General features: G+C 40.5%; 3 protein-coding genes across 7 annotated transcripts; 1 reads left to right on the forward strand and 2 right to left on the reverse strand.

The window, feature by feature from the left end:
• Positions 1 to 638: 638 nt before the first annotated feature.
• LOC117806465 (microtubule-associated protein 1S-like) lies at positions 639 to 13,487 on the reverse strand. The gene is made up of 10 exons (XM_034675410.1): positions 13,316 to 13,487; positions 12,059 to 12,154; positions 9,318 to 9,455; positions 7,910 to 8,404; positions 7,564 to 7,650; positions 4,887 to 7,309; positions 3,773 to 3,908; positions 3,445 to 3,662; positions 2,982 to 3,162; positions 639 to 2,833 (listed from the first exon to the last, which is right to left on the reverse strand). The coding sequence occupies exons 1-9, from the start codon at positions 13,476 to 13,478 to the stop codon at positions 3,007 to 3,009; spliced, it is 3,912 nt and encodes a 1,303-aa protein (XP_034531301.1). The 5' UTR covers positions 13,479 to 13,487; the 3' UTR covers positions 639 to 2,833; positions 2,982 to 3,006.
• Positions 13,488 to 14,524: 1,037 nt separating this feature from the next.
• LOC117806032 (cocaine- and amphetamine-regulated transcript protein-like) lies at positions 14,525 to 21,886 on the reverse strand. 5 transcript variants are annotated; one of them, XM_034674693.1, is made up of 4 exons: positions 21,613 to 21,886; positions 15,524 to 15,794; positions 15,300 to 15,380; positions 14,525 to 15,023 (listed from the first exon to the last, which is right to left on the reverse strand). In XM_034674693.1, the coding sequence occupies exons 2-4, from the start codon at positions 15,656 to 15,658 to the stop codon at positions 14,916 to 14,918; spliced, it is 324 nt and encodes a 107-aa protein (XP_034530584.1). In that variant the 5' UTR covers positions 15,659 to 15,794; positions 21,613 to 21,886; the 3' UTR covers positions 14,525 to 14,915. The 5 variants fall into 5 exon arrangements, with proteins under 5 accessions (XP_034530584.1, XP_034530582.1, XP_034530583.1 ...); XM_034674691.1 differs by lacking the exon at positions 21,613 to 21,886 and adding an exon at positions 17,710 to 17,816 and having other exon boundaries at positions 15,524 to 15,865; XM_034674692.1 differs by lacking the exon at positions 21,613 to 21,886 and adding an exon at positions 17,710 to 17,811.
• yju2 (YJU2 splicing factor homolog) lies at positions 17,196 to 21,185 on the forward strand. The gene is made up of 8 exons (XM_034674689.1): positions 17,196 to 17,353; positions 17,576 to 17,676; positions 18,820 to 18,964; positions 19,089 to 19,223; positions 19,312 to 19,493; positions 19,717 to 19,870; positions 20,282 to 20,453; positions 20,585 to 21,185. Exons 1-8 carry the CDS (start codon positions 17,330 to 17,332, stop codon positions 20,704 to 20,706), a joined length of 1,035 nt encoding a protein of 344 aa, XP_034530580.1. The 5' UTR covers positions 17,196 to 17,329; the 3' UTR covers positions 20,707 to 21,185.
• Positions 21,887 to 22,095: the final 209 nt, after the last annotated feature.

The following is a 22,095-nucleotide window of genomic DNA, read 5'->3' on the forward strand; positions in this document are numbered from 1 at the left end:
CCGAAACTTCACGAGCTCTGTGATTGGCTCCTTAGAAATCTAGTGTCTGTCTTTGTGATGTGGACTGCGGGTTTGTTTATGTGGTTACACTAAGTGATTCATTTACACAACAGAAAAATTATATTTGCTTTGTCATTCCGAGTTGGTGATTCATGTGACATCAAAGTGCATGCCATATTAACGATTTCAAGGAAACTATCGATAGAAGATTAATTAACGAAAATAAATTCTGTAATTAAATGTGTTGGAGCAGTTGTGCAAGATGAGCCGCTCATCTTTTCATAACACGTTTCTATGACTGAGCATCAGTGGTTATGGGATTGTGAGAGACATCTGGTGGCTGACCGAGGGAAAGACAAGTCTGAAGGATTTTTTTCCCACAGTATTGAAATAAAAGTCTGGACATGCCCCTACTGGGGAACAAGCTCAACCTTCATGTCACCTCCTGTGCTGGCCTGTTTATAAATGACTATATAAAATGTAGATGCCAGAACCAGGCTGAACTAAAAAGTGGTGAAAAGTTTGTCCACAAATTCAAATTGTGTTGCAGAGGCTCAGTAAATCAGGGTTGACTTGTTGAGAGTTGTATTCAACATCCCTATAACAGCTTTGCTGAAGAATCTGCACATCCACGGCTCTTGGATGGTGATGCACATTCTTTATTCATACATTAGTCCCAGCCCCAAAGCCCACATATTTGACATTGTTACTGTGCGTACATACAATTACAAAGTGAAAGACTGTCCATGTTCAACCCCTGCAGTGATGTTTTTTTAACCTCAATCTCACCCTCTCCCACAGTGCTTTGCCCTCTGTCTTCTTCATGAATATCATGAATGAAACAACATACAGTACATACAGTATTTAATACATGCGAACAGATACACATAGTTACAATTCACTTGGCTACAGTGGGGTTCAAGCCATTTTTACCCATAACTACTCAATAACCAATTGTTTGTTTAATTTGGCATCCTTTAGCAGAGTGTAAGATGTTGGGTGTTGTTTTAGGGATTGTGACAAACACGTGTGGCATACACAGTTGAGAAAATAACAAAATAAAGACAAAGGATGCACAAAAAGAGAAATCTCAAAACATTGAGCATGTCAATTTAAAAGTTTCACAGTGCATACATATAATGTGGAGGCAGCATTCAGATGGACAGGAAAATAGTTGGTGGTGTGTGTGTGTGTGTGTGTGTGCGTGTGTGTGTGTGTGTGTGTGTGCGTGTGTGATGTCATGCTTTGGTATAAAAGAGACTTTATGCCACATTCACAATTGTGTGAACTAATCCTTTAAACGGGAAAAACTGCAAAAAAAGATGATCACTTTACATCCCTCAAGAATAATAGGACATTCAGACGGATGATCCAGATTTTTTTTTTTACAAAGTGTCTCTGTATTTTACTCATAATAATAGAAGGAAAATGTATCTAATTTGGTTCCTATTGAAAGAAGTGTTAGAGTTGAGTCAATTTAGTTTTTTGTGCTGAGAGTGAAAGCAGTTCTATATTTTCAGGGGCTGCTTCATTATAAGCGCAGTAAAATCATTCATTAGTTATCAAGTTAAATAGAACTATTTATACATTTTAAACTGTATGAAATTCATCATGCCAGGAATTTATTGGAATTTTAATCTGCCATTGTTTTTGATTTCATTTACAAATAGAACAAGCGTTTTACTCTTCACTCTCTGTGACTTTCTGCATTAACATGGACCCATCTGATAATGCCTTACTGTTTACGTTCACCAATTATAGCATTTAGATATTGGATCCTTCGGTGTCAGGGTTATTTTCCAAAAATTAAAAAAAATGTAATTATTCATCTTTCACTTTTTTTAGTATATACAAAGTACAACTGTGAAGATGTCATTGCCATCCCCTTTAACTACACCAAGTGTGTATGCAGTTTATTAGTGTACAATAAACTGTATGATCATAATCACAGTCAAGTAAATAACAAGTAATTTTTCAAGCATTCATTTTCTGATTCCTGATGATTTAAGCAGCAGCAACGGATTACAAATATTATCATTTTTAATAAGATGATTGCTGTAATGCCATTAAGTCTAATCCGGTCCTCTTCTAATCCCTTTTGATGGATTTAACTCTGCACACTCAGATTGAGTAATCTCATATCCAGTGGGAGATTATCACTCAATATTGTCAGATACGTCGAATCTGAGTCCTTTCAATCTCACGGTCGACCATGAGGTCACACGGACATGAAAGCGGGTAGAACACACAGCTCACCTCACGTCTGCCTACAGTGCTCACAACACACCTGACCACACACTGAGAATGTGACTGCATTATAAGCACAATGTCAGACTTTCTTAGAATGATACAGACATCGTCTGCGTCCATTAGATAAATACAATTGTAGCAAATACTAGAAACAAAATGCAATTAATGCAGTCAGGAGCAACCTGATTTTAAATCAAATGCAAAAAAATATGCATCTAAAGCAGCAAAATGGCCCCCTTGATATAACAAAAACTACTATTGCACCTCAGAGCTGACTGTATTAAAAAGACAAGCCCATACATTGCACCTTCTTAACCCTGTGTATGCTAACTTTATTTACTAATCTACAGCTCTCATGTGGATCAACATGTTGGCAGCCCGACATGCATCTCTTGCAGACAGTTTGTTCTCCTCTCCTGTTTTGCACAGGGTCATAGGCTAAAAAAAAAACATGCAACACTCCTCACAGGAATGTGTTCCCATTGGATGAAGAGAAATTTGGGTGTAAAAGTCGCCCACAAAAATGATTCGCCAGGGAAAGAGAGGGGGAGTCTCTCATGTCATCATCCACTCAGAAATGTTCCTGCAGGAGTGGGCAATTACATTTTCTATTTAGCAACAATATCTGCTTCTTTCTCCATATTTCTACTGCTCCATCAAGGCGATGGAGGTCTATTTTTCTCCCTCACAAACACATTTCCATCTTTGAGCCCAAATTTACTCTTCATCACCTGTCGCTGCATGCCCAAGACTTCCTCAAAACTCGATCTTGCAGGCTGGAAAGGTCTCGTCCTGCATGGCAACAGTGCTGTTGGATCCGAGCACGGTGATGCTCAGCTCCCTCTGCCGGTCCAGAGTCTGCTGGTACCACTCCTGCATCAGCATCGACTCAAAGGTAGGGATCACTGTGACCTGGAGTTACAGAGGGAGAGTCAGGCCAAGTTCATTTTTAAAAGCTAAGATAAAATAAAGACAATCATCTAGCAAAAACAACAGCTAGCATCAGTTACGTTACGTGTGCAACTTGAAGCTAATCAAAGCTAACTACATTTCTATTCTGGCTAACTCAAGAAGAGCCTTTACTTTAATGCTCAGCTCTTCCGAAGCTAACAGCTACATAAAAAAACACCACAGTTATCATATTTCATATTTAATTATATATCATCTTTTTGTGTGTGTTTTGTGTGTCTCTACCTGCACACTGTCAGGCCAGGACATCTTTCCATCCAGCAGTGCATCCAACGTGTTCCTCAACAGCTCCTCTCTTTCTGGACTGTCGCCACTGACGATGTAGCAGGAGGAGCGAACACACCTGAAGAAGTCCACGTTGACTGTCGAAGAGGAGGCTCCAGAGGGGATGTAGGCCAGGTCTACATATACGCTGACTTCCCCATTGGAGGTAGATTTAGAGCCTGTGACAGATTAGAGAGAAGAAACTAGTAAACTAGTAAGATTAAAAAAAATATTGAAGAGGAAATTTTTTAACTGAAAGTCGAAGTGTTTTATATTTCATAAACCTTACTTGGATTTGGTGATGATTTAGCTGGTGTTGAACGGTTGCTAGAGGAAGGAGTGCGAGTCAAAGAGACCTTTGTGACTCCACTTTGACTCCCTGTCCTGCTTTTACCTGAGCCTAATCTTTGGGACGCTTCAATAACCTGGTATCAGACAGCACAAATGTATACAAGAATCAATCATTACAATCCACAATGACAATAATAAAATATTTTGAATCAACACAAAAACACAATACGTGTGCTAAGCAAGTGCTCAAAATATGGACTTTAAAGCTCCTGTCAGTAACTTTCATTTTTGGCGCCCCCTGTGGGTAAAACTGTTCACATAATCTCTTTGCTGGTCCTGTCCTGTGTTCATAAGTAGTACACATTTTTAATTTGTCCTGCTGTCCTCTATAAGCATTTTTTTCCTTCTAATGATTTTTCTATTTAAGCTTACTGTATTGTCTGGTTTCACTCAAAGCATAGACAGCTCAGAAAGACAAAACAACCTGACCTACAAATGGAACTATAATGTGTCTGTCAGAAACATTTCAATGAACCGTTGGTTATTATTTTTAGAGTACTTATTACATTCTAAGTTTTCAACTGTGAGAAATACTTGAAGCTCCTGTGAGCAGCTTTCGGTTTGTGTCGGCTTTGGCGCCCCCTGTGGACAAAGTGGTACATCTTGGCTGATTTTGTCCTGATTATGTTTTCCTAATCAAAAATCTTCTCCTGCTGTCTTTTAACATTTATAAGTATCATTCAATGGAATCTTTGCTGAGAAAAATGTAAAAGAGGTTGATTCTTCAGCATGCCTGTTAATTGCCATGTCTGAAACTGACCCTGCTGCAGCCTTTACTAGCATCAAAAATAACTATATAGAAATAATCAGTCTTGTTTCTGATGGTCTCACTTACTTTGTTGGGGATAAAGAGGCTTCAGTATTCATTTCAAATTGCTAACAGGAGCTTTAAAACGGACACAGTGCAGCACATTTATGGTTCTCCAGAACTTCTTCTGCACAGATACTGAGACTTAATTGCTGCCACGGGAATATAATAACCGAATAGTTAGGCCTAAGAGCACACATTTTCACAGATGTGCTCTATTTGAATGTTAATAAGAGAAACTTACCACTGGCATTTTTTTTCCTCGCATGCTGGCTGCTTTTGCTCTCTTCCCATGAGCATCAGAGTCAGACTGTGGAACCGGCATAGAGCTGTCTGGATGTGGAGGCAGCGGCGGACTATCCCTGAGAGGAGCTGGAGGCGGGTCCTGAGGCAGAGCCCGACTGGCGCAGCGGTCATGGGGGGAATTAGACGGCTCACTGCACGACTCGTCCTCATCTGAGTCTAGAGCTCCGTCTGCTGTGGTGGACGGGCAGTCCTCGGTGCAGGCAGGGGCGTTTGATTCGCTTGGGGATGCATCTTTTAGATTGTTGTTGTTGTTACCGTGATTAAAGGCTCCTCTGGAGGGCTCACCTGCATCTGAGCTGAGGTCAGGTGCTTTGAAATGCTTGAACTCGCAGGGGGACACCAGACACAGATCAACATCATGTGCTGACGCCTCAAAATGAAGCGTGTTCGGCGCTGAAGGCCGTCCCATATCTGATCCCTGTCCTGAGGATCTTGGCGCCTTCTTCGTTGGTAGAGGCACCCCTGCAAAATGTCCACCATTGGAGTTGGAGTGATGGCCGCTGTCATCCCCCTCTCTCTGGCTCACATAGGTTGGTCCCTGCTCCAAGGACATGGACAGTGATTCGTCTACTTCTGTGGACTGCGGCGAGCTCACCTCTGCCGGCATGGAGTGTGTGGTGGTTGTAGTAGCGATAGAAGGAGAGGGGTCTGAAGATCCGTCTTTAAATGAACCCAGAGAGAGGAAGCTCAGTTGCTTCTCTCTGGTGTTCGAGTTGCTCTCTGAGGTGGTCTTGGGCTGCCCCTCACTTTGTTTGGATGACCCATTCGGTTGGTTGACATCAGCTGAGTCTAAGTTACCCATTTGGGCCTGTAATCTACTGAGAGTCGCCCTGTTGCACCACACGTCATCCGGGGACAGACAGTACGGAGTGTGGCCGGCACTGTTTGCCCTGGATTCAGGCGAGGTTTGCTCTACAGTCTCCTCTTCAGGGCTGATGGCGGCCTGGTTATCTGGAGACGATCGAGACGGAGGGCTGCTTCTCAAAGCCCCGTCCAGGAGAGTGTATTCAGTTGGAGTTATGTCTTGCTGAGCTGTTTGCTCACTCATTGGCGCCTTGTTCAGGGGAGATGGAAACCCTACAACTTTTGCTGGTTTGGAAGTCTGAGGCTTTTCTTTCACTCCATTATCACCACTCTCTCCTCCCATGATCTTTTCACAACCTGCTGCTTCTTCTTCGGCAGCCTCATTATCTGTCTCGTTGTTTGGACCTCCAGGGATGCTTCTGTTTCCTGACTCACTGCATGTCTTCTTTCCTTTCTCTGCCTCTTCTTTTTCCGTTTCTGCCTGGAGCTGGAGAAAATCAGCTGTCATGTCCTCCGGGGTCGACATTTTGGAATTGCATGGGTTCTCTTTGGACTCTTTCTTCAGTTTTTGCTGATTTGTGTCCAAACTCTCTGGATCTGGGGTTTCTGACACAGTCCCAGCACTGGATTTTGTTGAGTTGTGTTTCTGCAGTTCAGTGTTTACATGTGTTTTCTTACCATTATTTACATCTTTTCCTGAAGGTTTCTTTGTTTTCTTCGCCCCGGTTTTAGAGTCATTTTTTGCTTCCTTTTTGAGTTTAGTTTTATTTTCATTCTTTGGTTTAGGAGGGATGACTTCCTTTTTCCCTTGATCATTCCTGACAACACTGTTCTCCTCTTTATTGCCAGGCTTCTCCTCCTTCTTCCCATCCTTCCCTCCACCTTTCTTTGAAGTATTCTTCTCTGATGCTGCAGCTTTTTGCTTTGCACCTGCCTCTTTGATTCTGCTTTTGTCAGCATCTCTTGTTGCAACTCCATTTAATACTTTCCCCTTTCCATTGTCCTTTCCCTCGTCTTTTCCTCCCCGATCCTTCCCAAATTTGGGTGCTGGCTCTTTCCCCTGGGACTTCACGCTGTCCTGACTCTCAGTCCTCTTGGCTTGTATGTCCTCCCCCAGCTTCTCCAGATCTCCGGTGGTCACGGTGGGTTTCTGGAGGAAGGTCAGCCCCTTCAGCTTCTCCAGCCCCTGCAGCAGCTTTGCTTGAGGGGTCATACCTGGAAACAGCACCCTGACCACCTTCTCTTGGGGACATGCTGGGTGCCACACAAGCAGGGCGGACACTGAGGCCAGGGCGTTGAGGGGGAGAGTTTGGGATTTGGGTGCTGATGACACTGCATCAGGCCAGTTCTGCATGAATGTCTGGTACTCCTGACTGGTTTTGCCAGGGTTGAGGATGTATAAATCCAACTGTCCCACTCCCATTTTCTGGAACAGGGTCAGGGGCTCGATGGGGATCACTTGTGGTCGAAACAATGGATGTGGTTTGATATCTATTTTCTTTAACAACTGTAGAGTGAGGGCTGCTTGATGTGTGCTCTTCAGTACACTGTCAACACCTGGCATGAGGAGAATAATAGCTTTAATTAAAAGGAATCAGTCATAGTTAAAATTCTGCTGTGTTTCTTCATAACTACCCATCACACAATAACCAGAGTCAATGTTATGTTCAGTTCTGGAAAGGCCAACACTGAACAGTGAAGTATCTTATCTTTCTTTCAAAGCTTTGCAATGCAAATGAACTTGCTCAAGAACAAAGACCTGTTCTACAGGAGGAACAGCAGTAGATAGCAGGTTTTAATACATCACTCACAAGGCTGTTCTTCCATCTGCAACCTGCTGGGGGCGTTAAAGAACACCACTCCGAGCTCTGGGGAGATGAGCTTCTTAGATGCGTCATCTGTTCAGATACAAAAAAAAAGACAACACAGAAAAAAAGGATGTTTGGACATGAAGCAGGTTTAGATGAAAACAGAGAAATCTCTTCATGATCAACACCATCACCATCTTTCTCTAAAGAGAGGGGCACCCATCTGTTGCTCCTGACACATCGCACAGGTTGTTTTAACTTTCCAGAGGTTTCTCCTTGGTATACAGGTTTAAGACACATTTGTTAGTTTAGACAAACTGATTAAAATGTACTTGACCTGACTTCTTACCTTTGACATCGGAGCTGATTTCCAGCTCAGCCACCTTCCTCTCCAGAAAGGTGTTGACCCCAGGTAGGTTCTCTGTTCCGATGTGTGTCAACAAAATAGCATCCACCCGGTCTAGGTGCCGGACCAGCTTCCAGAAGCAAGCCTGAGAGTCCGAGCCGCCGTCCACCAACACCGTGAAACCGTTAACAGCAAAGAAGGCACAGTCACCGCGGCCAGCAGGGAAAACGTAGCAGCAGGGCCGGGACAGCTTGAGAAAACCAACAGTGGTGGGAGGAGGCAGGAGATCGAAGGGAGAAGGAGGAGAGAGGGTACCAGAGATGAGGGAGGTGAATTCCCCCAGAGCCTCCATGGCAGGCAGCACCTCTGGGGGGTTGACGTGCAGCGTAAACGGACCCTGCAGAGGCTGGTTTCCCAAGAGAGTCTTCCTCCAGTGGCCGATGTTGGGACAGCTGAGGGTCAGGCTGAGTTTGGAGGAGGATGCAGGGATTTCCTGATCTATGAACTGAAGACAAAACAACTTTAACACCCTTCCAACTACTTTCCTGTAAAAGTATTGCAAGTTATTTAGTACTGTGAATCAATAAAGACTAATGAAAGACAGATTGTAAAGGGGTGCCGCTTTACATCAGTTGGCAGAGCAGGCGCCCAATGTACAGGGGCTACAGTCCCTGTTACACTGATCAAAGGATTGATTCCCAGTCATGGCATGATTTAGTGCATGTCAACCCCCCATCTCTCCCCACATTTCCTGTCTCTCTCTCATGCAAAATAAAGGCAACCCCCCCACAACCAATTAGAAATAGGTTTGTATAAGGAACATTTTAGTAGAAATGTTGATATCTCAGCACTCTTTGGGTTAGGGCCTGTGTCCACTAACAGTGTTATTTGCACCAGCAGCTCCTATGTTTTATACAAAACCAGTGTGATCCAGTGGGCTCATTGTCCTAAGCGCATAAACACCCTTGGTGTTAGCTGTTTTTGTCACAGTAAAAAAACTTACCGGAGGTTTTTCAAGGGTAATATTTAGGTGGAGCAGCTGCTAATGCCAGGACATGGAGTTTTTTACATTTTCTTTGTAAAATTACCTAAATTAAAAGCAAATATTGAGCACTATACAAATATTATACATATTATATATAATACAAAGCATTGTAAAACAGACTGAAACAGTCACCTTTTGCAACCCTGTAACAGTAAGCACTGCAGAGAAGCACCCTGAAATCAAGGCAATGCCAGTGACTAGTGGACACAGGCACTTGAGGCTAAATGTAATGATTTTTCTTAAAGTTGAATATCTTTGTGTTTTAAACTGTTAGATTTCAAATTGACATGTTTCTAATAGCCAGTCAAGGTAAAACTGGTCATGCTTTGTATAAGAAATAAGGGTCATAGAGAGACATTGCTGTACCTGCTCTGTTAGTATTTTTTTCAGCTGGTTTGGTGAGAACAGCCCTTTGTGAAACAGCAACTCTCCACTCTCCTCCACACTTTGGCCAGCCAAAATCAACAGCTTGTGCGCTGAGTCTCTGGACAGCAGAGCCAACACCTGGCGGGGGGAGATGAGAGAAGGAAGGGAAAAGATATGCAATAGATGGAAAAAGAAAAGGGAAGAGGAGAGAAAAATTAAAGAAAAAAACATACTCTGAAAACTATTTTCATAATTTAGAACTAGCCTTTGAGACAGCATTTATGCATAAATACCAATCAAGCTTCCTCAATCTAACTCAGATTAGATTTTTCTGCTTTGTAAAATTGTATATTTAATACATCTTTAAGGTTTTGGACTGTTGTTTGGATAAAAAATTTGAAGTAATTAGTTCCTGCCATGCTAAATGATTAAGGGAGTTTTTAAAATGTATTGTTTTTTAAGTATAAGCTGCGTTAAATTAAGAGGTAAAACAATAACTCTCAAGTAATGTCCCTTGCTTTGTTTCAGATATAACACTAAAAATAGTTTTAAAATTTTTTTTAAATCAGAATCAGATTTTTTTTTATCAATATTTTCATCACTGCATTATTGTTAAACTAGTTTGGTCAACTACTCTCTAAAGAGCTGGGGAATTTCTGAAGAAAACCAGGCCTTATCCCTCACCTCTGAATGAACCTGGTCTGACGATGGACTGATCAGCACCTGAGTGTCCAACACTCTGGTACTGTGGCGCAGGCACTTCTGCCCTGAGGAGGCAGAGAGAAAAAGAAAGAATAGAAAGAGAAAGACAGGAAGCAAGGGGACGAAAACAATAGCTGGGAAAAGTCAAAGCTGAGGTAAGGAGAAACAAGCTGACAGATCTGAGCAGAGAGCAAATAGGAAAGGAAACTCGAAGAAGTCAAAATGAACTGGGACAACCAGGCGTGCGACTGACTTCCTCAGGGAAACAGAGAAGGGAAGAAGGGTGGAACAGCTGAGTCAGAATGACCGTCTGAGGATGAGATGCCAAGTTAACTCAATCTGTAGAGTATATCCAGTCTGAGAGGAACTAGATCAAAGTTTGACAACACAGAGGCTAACGCAGCCAAATCGAGAGCAATGACCTAAATACAAAAAAATGGTTCCCTGTCTTCACATTACATAAAAAATGTTGGATTAAAATGAATAACAATAAAAGATATGCTTGCTAGCTACTGCACTAGTAATATTTTTCACATCTCAGGGAAGATAATTAAAGGAACCGAGTTATTTCTCATGCTAACTTTAACTAGCAGACACTCAGTATGAATTACTTTATTTGAGTAAAAAATAATATTAGGAGCCTCTTAAGTCCACTTAGGTGATATTTTATCTTGTGTGCATGTTAATTATCTTGAGTGCACAATTCTAATATCTTGCGTGTACAAGATATTATTGTCAAAAACAAGATCATTCTTTTTCTTGGCTGAAAAGTTACCAAAAGATTGTTTCAGATCTTGAACAAACAAGATGTTACAACTCCTGCAGGATAAGTAGTTATCTTGTACCAACAAGTTGTCATCCTGTAGGAACAACTCATGATCTCTTTAGAAGATGGAAATTGTCCAAAACAAGTTATCTGTTTCCCTAAGGCCTATCAAACAGTGAGAACAAGTTTAAATCGATGTAGCACAGACAAGTCATCATCTTGTTCCCACAAGATGATAATCTTTTTAGTGGAAGTAAATCAGTTATCTTACAGAAACCTAATAAATATAACATTTTTGCACACAAGGTATTATGTTGTCCCACAAGATGGCTATTTTGATGGTGCAAAATAAAAATGATCTTGTATTAACAGGTTATGATCTTGTCCAGACAAGATACTGATCTTGTTTACATAAGAACATCTTTTTGACTGCTTAAGATAATCAACAACATTATCTTGAAAGAACAGGTTTACAACAAGTTTGCCTACGGGTACAAATAAAGTAACCTGACCTGAAGGTTATGATCTTGTTGCCTCAAAATAGTTATCTTTTGGGGAAAATAATATGATCTTGGATGCACACATTACCATCTTGTTTCTGAGTCCTTGTTTCTTTCTTTTTTTTGCACAAAATGTTAAAGTTAATAACTTCCACAAACAGATTATAGTCTTACTCTTGCAGATGTTATCTTGTGTTAACTATTTTTATCTTGTGTGAACTATGTTTTAAAACCCTGCTGGAACAGCTCAAGACTTCTTTCAAGTGCAAACAGCTTATCTTGTTCCACCATTGAATGTTATTGTAGAACAAGATGCCATTATTTCATAAAATCAGATAATGACATGTTAGCCCCACACCCTTCCAGAAGAGTATTCACTCCAGTGGTGTTCGACAGAGAGGCAACCTCTCAGGCTTCTCTCTAGTCCTCCACAAAAAAAACATGTCTGTGTTCATTACTTCAAAATCCAGCTGCAACACAGCTGTCTGACTCTGATGTTTGTCAGCATTTTTACTATTTCCCCCAGTTGTGCTGGCTCTGCATACTAAGAGGCTGCAGCACACACAAAAAGGGAGGTGGCACAGCTTGGTTAAAGGTCTCCATTGTTTTCTGTCCACGGGGTCCACCCATGTGTAACAATCGCCCGACTGCTCCTCCACTTTCCTTCCTTCCTTCCTGACCCCAGACTGGATGAACTGGCAAGTAACCGTGGATACAGGGCTTTCTGTGATATAGGCTCCATAGAGTTTGAGCAAAGTGTCAGAGTTACTAACCTGCACTCTTGAAAGACGCTGTGTGATGGGAGAGAAACTCTTGAAGAAACAGGTTCAGGTTACAGGATTTTAAGTCGACGTCCCATGACCGGATACCTGGAGTTCAAAGACATGAGGCCGTATGGGACAACAGTTATTTTTACTTTGAATCACAAACATTAAAACATATTCAAATGAACCACAAAATGTGAAAGTTGAATATGCAGATTTATGCAGATTACCAGGGTTTTGTGTTATTATTAACAAAGACTTTATTTATTTTGTACACAATCACATGAAATGTTACAGCTTTGATGACACACCCATTTGACTATTGGACATTTTAAATCATGCAGGATCAGATCTATAGCAGTAAATCCTGTGTAGAAACAGCTGAAAGAGCAGGCCCCCAGAGAATATACAGGTGTCGAAGTATACCATATGGCAGCAAAGGACTGAAAGCCTCAGCAAAATATCACACATGTTATTTAACTTTTTCAAGACAATTAATGAAGATATTTTGTATTGTATTGCGTTATATTGTAGGAAACAACATGAGCAATAACACTGCAGTAATGGAAAGATATATGCATAGTTATATTGATATCTCAAGACAAATAAGCCTCTAAAAGGACACATAGGTCTACTTGAAAAGACTGTTCTTCTAAGCCCATGAAAAGATTGTTTTGGGCACACATCTTTGAACATTTTGTGCAGGTGGTGACAATATGTGGCCAAACAAAAATGCTAAATATATCTGAGTTTATTCCTTTACCTTGGTGGGTTTTAGCTGATCTATTTGTAGGGTTTTAAAATGAACTGTCTGCCCATAATGTACCTTACAGCTGCCCTCACCGAGCAGTTTGTAAAGGGTTATTCTTGCATGTCTATACAGTCTTAACAGTCACAGCTGTATATCAACACACAAAGGTTAGTGGCACAGCGTTTACAAGTGTCCATCTGTTAGTTTAATATCCGTCATGCAACATTTCCCTCAGAGCGTCTTCTTACATAACGATAAACTGATCCAAAGACAACCCAGCAGCCTGACTGCTTTTAATTCTAATGTGCCTTCAGGGACGAGGTGGTGCTGATGGAGGATGGCCAGATGACGCATCCTCAGTCAGTAGGGTGGATAAAATTGCACAAACACTGCAACATAGCATCTCCAGTTAAGAATAAAGCGACGATAACTTGTAGAATGTGCATTTTAAGCGATTAGGAGGGGAACAGAAGCGATTTGCAGAAGCTGGAGGAGGCGTGTTGAAATAAACGTACCTCTCTCAATGTCCCCTCTGGTGTGTCCCGCGTGTTTGGGGTGAGCTGTCCGTCCAATGATGATGAGCAGGGAGTATTTATGGAGGCAGAAGTCGAGGTTTGCGGTGGCAGCGCGCCGCGGCTCCTCCTGGACCTCCCTCTCCAGCACCCGGCTGGTCGCCATGTTGGAAACTCGCACTCGGCTGTGATGTCATTGAAAAAGGCTGACAGCAGCGCCTCTTTCTTATTGCACAGAGATGACAGCTGCTGTGCAGGAATGCAGCCGTACATTAGTGGATGTGTAGGAAGAGGCTGAATTATTGATAACACGAGGCAAAAGGAATCAATATATTTGTCTTTATTGGTGTTCAGAGGTAAGGGAAGAAATCAGATCCTCTAAGTACTGCTAACCACACAATAATAATACTGTCAAAGTAAAAGTCCTTCTCCCAAAATGATACGAAAATCAGTGTAAACTTAGGCCTGTGTTTGTTTGTACAAGGAAGAAAATGTAGGGCAACATAAGTATAGTGCGTACAGTATAAAGCAAAACGTGTCCCTCTGTGTATCTTATACAGCTTATTGTTTGAGATTCACATTATTCTTATATTATAGCGTCAAGTGGTTCAACAGTTCCCTCCTGATATTCTCCATTCATTTGTTGATCATTGGTCGGTAAAAACTGTGACAAAAAATGCATATCAATTCAACCCCAGAGCGACGCCTTTACAATGCTCAGTGTTGTTCAACACCACCACGTACAATTATTTTAAAAATAAAGATAAAATTATGAAAAGTTAAAAACATGCAAGCTTTTAAAATTTAATAAAATGTGTTTTTTTTTCGTTAGATTACATTTCTAATTACTTTTATATTAATTATCATATCGATAAATAAACCAAAGACTCAGATCCAGCCTATATCAGTTTTATTGACGGCACTTAAGCCTGTTTGTGTTTGTGGTATGAATAGAATAATCCAAGTACCTTAAATGATCAGTTAACACTAATAATTTAACAGAGTAAGTATAGATCTCCATATCCTTTAAAGTTGTAATGTAGCCTAATAATTACGTAATGTCACTTTGCTAGCAAATGATGTTTCTAAGAATTGGATTTATCGAGCTATTAAAAGGCAATTTGGCGTTAATTTATTCATTTATATTTATTAAAGTAAATAGCCTACCTGAAGCCTTTATATCCAATATTGAAAGGACTTGAGACATTTGAATAAAGTTGAGTGAATTTATTGATGAAAAAAAATCTGATGTTAAGACCCGTTAAGAAACCATAGATTTATGATTTTTCACGAGCAAAAGTTCACAAACAGCAAACGGTAAGAAAACAACAAAGTTCAGACAAGATTACATTCAGGGATTCTCACTCATAACTTTGTGCCATAAACAGTTACATTATGAAGAAAAAAAACAAAGTCAAGATGGATAACTCAGATCATAAAGTCTACACATAACCTACATTTTAACATTTTCCAGCCCAGGTTTATAAAAGAAAATCACACTTTACATGGCGTTTTTATTTTAACAGTCTAACAACTAACAACAGTCACTCCAATACCCTGAATACTCTCCTCCGTTTTCCTGTATTTCTGTTTTCCTCTTTCTTCACAAGCATTTGAGAACATAGAAGTTGCAGGAAGTCCCCCGGGGACAGCTGCACAGCGTGCCAATACGCGCGCCTTTACGCACTGCGCACGGCTCTCCAGCGTCACACTGAAAAACATAAAACAGAGGAATGTATGAAGATAAAGGTAATTGGCAGTTTTTTAAAATAAAATTCAAGGGTCGGGAGAAGGCTTCCAAAGCCCCAGCAGTAGCCTGAAATGTATGTGTACCTTTAAATAGGAAATTAAAGAAACGAAATAAATGTTGTCTCTTATGATCCAGACCGAAAATTCTTCCCACAAAACTGCTTTTAACACTATAGGATATTTCTGGGTTTAATACTAAGAGAGGGTGAATCTATAAAAAAAAATGTGGCGTACATACCGAAGGCAACCAGCCAAGCTTTTTCTCAGATGGCATCTCTTTGCTTCTCAACTTCTCCAAAACTTCTTGCAATGCGTCAATCTGTTAAGAAAATAGCAAAAAGTTTAATTTAACCAACTCAAACAGTGAAAATCAATACTTATCTTTTGTTTTCATTTTTTTAAGAGACTCAGTTTCTTCAACATTTCAAATATTGCACGATTTATTTTCATAAAGTATCTCACCAGTTCTTTCTCCTGCTGAGTCTTCAGAGAGAAATCCAACGATCGTGTCTCCAGAGAGGAGTCCTCTGCACGAGCGAGCCACAGGAAGGCGCAGCAGCAGGAGGCCGCGAGGAGGAGAGCACGAGCGCTGACCATGGTGCTGAAACACGAACAGGAGGAGTCCTTCTCAGTGGGGAAGTCAACAGAGGCTCACTGGACGTGTGGAGGGGTTTGAAGGTCTCCAGGACTGAGATCCCCCCTCTTTAAAGGTGCTTTACTGACATCAGAAAACCTTTGAAATATTAATGAAACAGGGGACGCCGATCAGCACCTTTGTATATTTGGATGATCACAGGAAGGGACCTAATAGGATGAGATGAAAGAGGGTTAAAGGTGAATTTACATTTCATAAAACATATTTGAGAAAGTAAACTGGTGGCTTATGGGGATCAAACTCATTTTCCTTCAATGATAGCCTCTTCAGGTAAACACACTGTATGTCCCACTCACTGGTGCTAAATTTAGATTTGGAACTTTGAATCTGTGAAATCCAAATAAAAAACATTGCACTATAACGTCATATTGAAAGTAAATTCAATACTTTTAATTGTTGTCAAGGTAATTCGGAACACTCCCTCCCATGTGTTGAAGCTAACCCATTCTTCTTTCTTCTCCTGTCACCAATGTTCAATAAAGGTGCAATCAGACCTCAGGTTAACCCACATTGACACCAATCTGTAACCAGGATCCAATTTCTTTTTGTAGGAATACCCGTAACCGCCTCATGTTCTCTGTGTGTGGGGTTGGGGAACTTTTATTTACACACCAACCCTGTCAGAGACCAAACATGGTTGGCTATTCGCATCATCCTTTTGGGGCCATGCTTAAGATAAGATAAAATAATCCTTTATTCATCCCACAACGGGAAAATGTTTAGGATAAGCCAGCTATGCTCAAAAGTAGGTGTTTCATTGTGTGCATGTAGTATGAGGATGTATATTCTTATCTAATTTAGAAGAAACAGTGCCTTGAAACTTTAACCCACCCTTAAAAAAACAACTTTTCTTTCTTCTTCTTCTTTATCAATGGAGCTGTTTTCTGATAGATTGTCCAATAAAACGCATTTCCTTAAATCAAGTAAAGGGTTTGTCTTAAATCAAGATTATCCGTCTTCTACAAATAAGATCTCAGCTTGAAAAATGTCTGAAATGTAAAATAAACCTTGTTTTTTCGAAATTACAACTCAAAACAAGATCATTTCAAGATTGTTTGACTTAACAAGATATTTAAGATGCATTGTCTTAAAACAAGTCCCTCTATCTTGCTCAAATGTTTCTTGTTAAGTAAATTTATCTTAAATCAAGTGAGATATGACATTTTGACTAAAAATTAGACAATTTCACTTAGTAAGATTTTGAGTTTGCAGTGTATTTAAGGTCTGGTTAAAAGACAAGAAAGAAATGAGCAATAATCTGAAACCAAATGGTCCACAATACATCTAAAACTATCTGTTCAATACATTTACAAAAAGAAACAATAATACAAGTATTAATATACAAACACATGGAAGCTTACTTTTGTTGTTCTGTCCCATCTTCTCATTCAATTATTGCCTTGCTATGTATTTTTTTCTTTATTGAAGTACTCACTCCGTCCGCCAGGGGGCAGCAGGATTATTTTAAGCACTGGTGACGCACCGGAAACGATAACCAGACCCCCGGAAGTGCACAGCTTACGAGCAGCTAGCTAGCAGTGTACTGTTGTTAGCTTCCAGTACATTTATTCCAAAGTCTCACACTCTGCGTAAGGTTTGTAGCAAAAGCAACAATGTCTGAAAGAAAAGTATTAAACGTGAGTATCCTTACGCTTCTTGTGTGTGTGTGTTTGCAGTGTCAAATATTGTGTGAGCCGAGAATCCAAACAACGTACAACAGTATACAGTGCATTATGTATCAGTGAAGTTGCTGTTGTAACATTGTACTACAATACTACAAATACATGCTTTACAGTCAGTCCAGTGCGAGTTCAGGCTGTTCATCAACGCTGATTTGTGTTTTGTCTTGTCGTCCACAGAAATACTACCCCCCGGATTTCGATCCATCCAAAATCCCGAAACTCAAACTCCCCAAAGACCGTCAGTATGTGGTCAGATTGATGGCGCCCTTCAACATGAGGTGTGTGTGTGTGATCAAACCCTGCTCTCTCACCTTTCATCTACTTTCTTTCACTGCCACACATAGGGATGCCAACTTTCTCACTACTAAATAAGGGACAGGTGCACGGTGCCATGGTGGTGTGAGCATGATGTGTGAATTCTCATATTCTGATTCAACTGGAAAAGCAGAAAGTGTGTATATTCCCTTTAATCCTTACTGAATCATTATGTAACCTCATATGAATAAACCTCAAAGAAAACACAATTTGGCTCTTTACATTAAAAAAAAACAGGGAAAAGAAAAATTAAGCCCAAATATACTTTGTCCATGGATACTTTTTGCTGCTCTTGACTGACTCGAGCAGTCTTTTGTCTTTATGCACAACCAGAGAGAAGTCCTTACATGACAAGTCACAGTTTACAGATATTTGAAGTTCATTTTTGATCAGCTCTGTGCTGTATCTGTTTCTTGAGACTGACCATTTAATGGCCATCAGAGAGAAAATCCTCTGTGATTGGATGACAGACGGTGTGATTGGCACATGATCTGCCACTGCCTTTTTATCTGATCTTGGATCTGTACTGTGCAGTCTGCTGTATTTACAAGAGTTAATATAGTTAATAGTCAATATATGGGACAATTGAGGTCCTGTCTGAAACAAACCAATTTAGCCCAATAAACGGGTGTCCCGGCTAATATGGGACAGTTAGCAACCCTAGCCACACAACAGATGGTTTAGTTATCATTCAGGGGTAAAGAGGTCAGTCTCAAAAAGTTGTAGTGTGGTTGTTTTCATTATAGATTAAGAAGCTTGTATAGTTACTTACATGTTTGAATAGAAATATAGTTAGAGGAGGAGAGGAAGAGAGAGAGAGGTAAAGAATGAAATCTGCTACTCTTGGGATGTCCTGAGGTGCTGTGTTGGACTGACTAGGTGTCTCTATACCAAAGCACGACTTGGAGGTGTTTTGGTTTGTCTGTGAATAAGAAACAGTTGCTGAAGTATTGACCAATCAGAACCATGTATTTAACTCCTCTAGGTAATAAAACCAAACAAGTAAATGATGTCTTTTGATAATGTGTTAGGTTGTTCAGTCAGGCCTCCATCAATGAGTTCTGTTGCGATGGTTTCATCAGCGATGTGTCTCTGATTGTTTGCAGGTGTAAAACGTGTGGCGAGTACATCTACAAGGGGAAGAAGTTCAATGCCCGCAAAGAGACTGTTCAGAATGAGCTCTACATGGGACTGCCCATCTTCCGTTTCTACATCAAATGTACCCGATGTCTTGCTGAGATTACATTCAAGGTGAGAGCATTTCATACTCTGATCATCACAGAGATAAGCATTTCAGGTGGTTACTGGGAGGTTAAATAAAAAAAGACCTTCACATTTATTTAACTAACTTTCATATCTCATGTTGTGACAACAGACTGACCCAGAGAACACAGACTACGCGATGGAGCATGGTGCAACAAGAAACTTCCAGGCTGAGAAACTGATCGAGGAGGAGGAGAAGAGAATCCAACTGGAGAGGGAAGAAGAGGAACTGAACAACCCCATGAAGGTTTGTGTTGTAGATTTAATTCAGTGTCTGTTATTTTTCATTCTTATCTTTGAGTGATCAGTGGATGATTTTCACAATCCTCTACCAGGTGTTGGAGAACCGCACAAAAGACTCCAAGATGGAGATGGAAGTTTTGGAGAACTTGCAGGAGCTGAAGGAGCTGAACCAGAGGCAGGCTCAGGTGGACTTTGAGGGAATGATCGGGCGATACAGAGAGCTTGAGAAGAAAGAGAAGGAAAGAGAGAAAGAAGAGGATGAGCAAGAGACAAAGTGAGTGGAAAAGGTTTAAACAGACTTTGGTTTGTTAAAATAGATGAGTAAAATGTATGTTTATATGGATAAATAAGAACTGCCATGCAAAGACTGGACAACTGATGGTGCAGCTATGTGGAAAATTTAATTTCCATCTTTGAATTCTTTTGATTGTCGATGGGAACTCTGAGCAACAGTCATTAAAACCCAATTAAATCTGAATGTGCTGATTGTTTCACAGAGAGATGTTGGATCGTGCCCTTGTGAAAAGACTCAGAGACTCAGACTCTGACTCAGAGGAAGAGGAGGAAGATAGGAGCAGCTCGCAGTCAAAGACGGCCTTTACTGATAAACCAACAGACGTCCTCACTACTGACAAACCCACAGAGGCACAGGTATGAGTGAATGCCCACACTGAATAAAGTTTGTTCATTTCCTCTCCACTGATTGGGTTTAAAAGACAATCCAGGAAAACATTCAAGGTTATTTTACCGTATTCATTGTATTCACAAGGCAGCCATTGTTCTCTGACATCACACTTAGGATGGGAAGCTCAAATGCCCGTAATGACACACTGCTGTTTTCCAGTAACGTGAACGTAAGCCACCTGACAAGCATTATCATTTCACTGCCTTCAGATTGATCTGTAACTCAAACAATGTGAACAGAAAAATCTGTGGGGAAATCAGGCAACAGCTAATATCACATTTAACTACGTCCCAGCTGACATTACAGCTAAAATTGTATGTTTCTCACATGGCCTTAAAGAAACCTGAGGTTGAAAATGGATGGCTTATGTTCAACAGGGTACTTCATCTGGAGGAGTGAAGAGGGCCAAGGTGGAGAGCTGGGAGAGGAGTGTGGGGACACTTGGCAGAGGAGGGGCACTGGGCTCCCTGGTTGTGCGTAAAAAGACAACATCTGCAGCAGCAGCAGTCAGTAAACCCAGTCCAGTGACAGCTGCCTCGGCACTAACAGGTAGAGCATGAGTATCTCCTACAGCTTGAAAGCCCTTTTTGTTGCAGCTGCATTTGGAATTATCCTTTGTTCACATCCTTTATCAAAAGCTTGTTCATAATTTTAATGAAACAAGTGTTTTTGTTTTACAGATTCAAAGGCGTCTTGCTCTGAGTCGAACAATGCCTCCAAGCCTGTCAACATTCAAAATGGCTCGTCATCTCTCAGCCTACTGGGGGCGTATTCAGACAGTGACAGCAATGACAGCGAATGAAAAGAAGATGATTAGGACAGATTTTGTTTTTTGTAGCTGACACACAATTATATAAAATATACATAGAAGAATATGACATTGACCTTTTTGGTAATTCTGAACAGAAATGCAAATCATAAAAAATGTATCCACCTTTCCTTTGAAGTATTTCTATAAAGTGCTCATAAGTCAGTGTGATAATGTGCGGTCATTTGCAGGAATTCTATTGTCTGTGGTTAAAACCCAGTGAAACAAATGTTCCCAGGTCTTTAATGTGTTTATTAAAATTATTTTAACTTTAATATCTTGCTACATCTCTCATAATATCTGTTAGATTTTTACACTGAGTTCATTGTGCTGATTTATTGTTATTCTACATATCTTGGGCTGTTGACTTTAATGTGACCTCAGAAGTTTTATGGTCAAAATAAATGTCATGTGCTGTACAATACATCAATTTCTGTTAGATGGTACGGGTGTTTAAATAATACTTATATCTACTTGTGGTTTGTTTGTCATCTTTACATTATTTGGGCAATAATGTTCATTCTTGACCTTGAAACCAGCAAGTGGAAAAAAACGACCACAGTTTAATCAATTTCGCATTTTCCCAACTCTAATAGACTTTTTTTTATAGTAACTTGTTCTCAGTAAGGATTATTTTTTCATCCTCAAAAGGCATATATCAAAACATAGCTGCTCTGGTTATCAATGAAATCACATTATTACCTACCTGTTGTAACACCACATCATTGATGTTCTTTAGTCTCAAATCTTACCTCTTGTTTGGTTTTCATTGGTAATGAAAGCATATCTATATCTTAACTGGGACGGCCAAAAAGATGGGATTTAATTTTTGAAAATAAATTAACTTTGACCATAAGAGGATATCTAGACTGTATAAAGCATTGGATGGCAGAGAATTACCTTCAGGTGAATTCAGATAAGACTGAAGTTCTTATCTCAGCTCCTGACCGTGTTGTTCCAGAGGTGAAGAGAAGCCTTGGGTTTTTGTCCTGCTGTTAAACCTGCCCTGCGTAATTTAGGAGTCCAAATGGGCCAGGCCCTTAGCCTGCACCAGCATGTATATAGTTTGGTTCGTTCTTTTTATCACTTAAGAAATATCGCCAATCTCAGAATTTTTGAGTCCACAGCTGAGCTGGAAATCATTATTCATGCTTTTGTGTCCTCTTGCCTGGATTATTGTAATTCTCTCTTTACATGTCTTAGCAATGCATCCCTGAACTGCCTACAAGGGGTCCAAAATGCTCAATGTTCAGAGTGCTCAATGGTCAGGCTCCAGTCTATATCAGGGAGCTGCTGAAGCCTTATAACTCCAGCAAGACTCTGAGGTCCTCTGATCAGGATTTATTGATTGCGCCTCGTACCAGGTTAAAAACTAAAGGAGAC

The sequence above is a fragment of the Notolabrus celidotus genome, chromosome 22 (assembly GCF_009762535.1).
Source record: "Notolabrus celidotus isolate fNotCel1 chromosome 22, fNotCel1.pri, whole genome shotgun sequence".
NCBI classification, from domain to species: domain Eukaryota; kingdom Metazoa; phylum Chordata; class Actinopteri; order Labriformes; family Labridae; genus Notolabrus; species Notolabrus celidotus.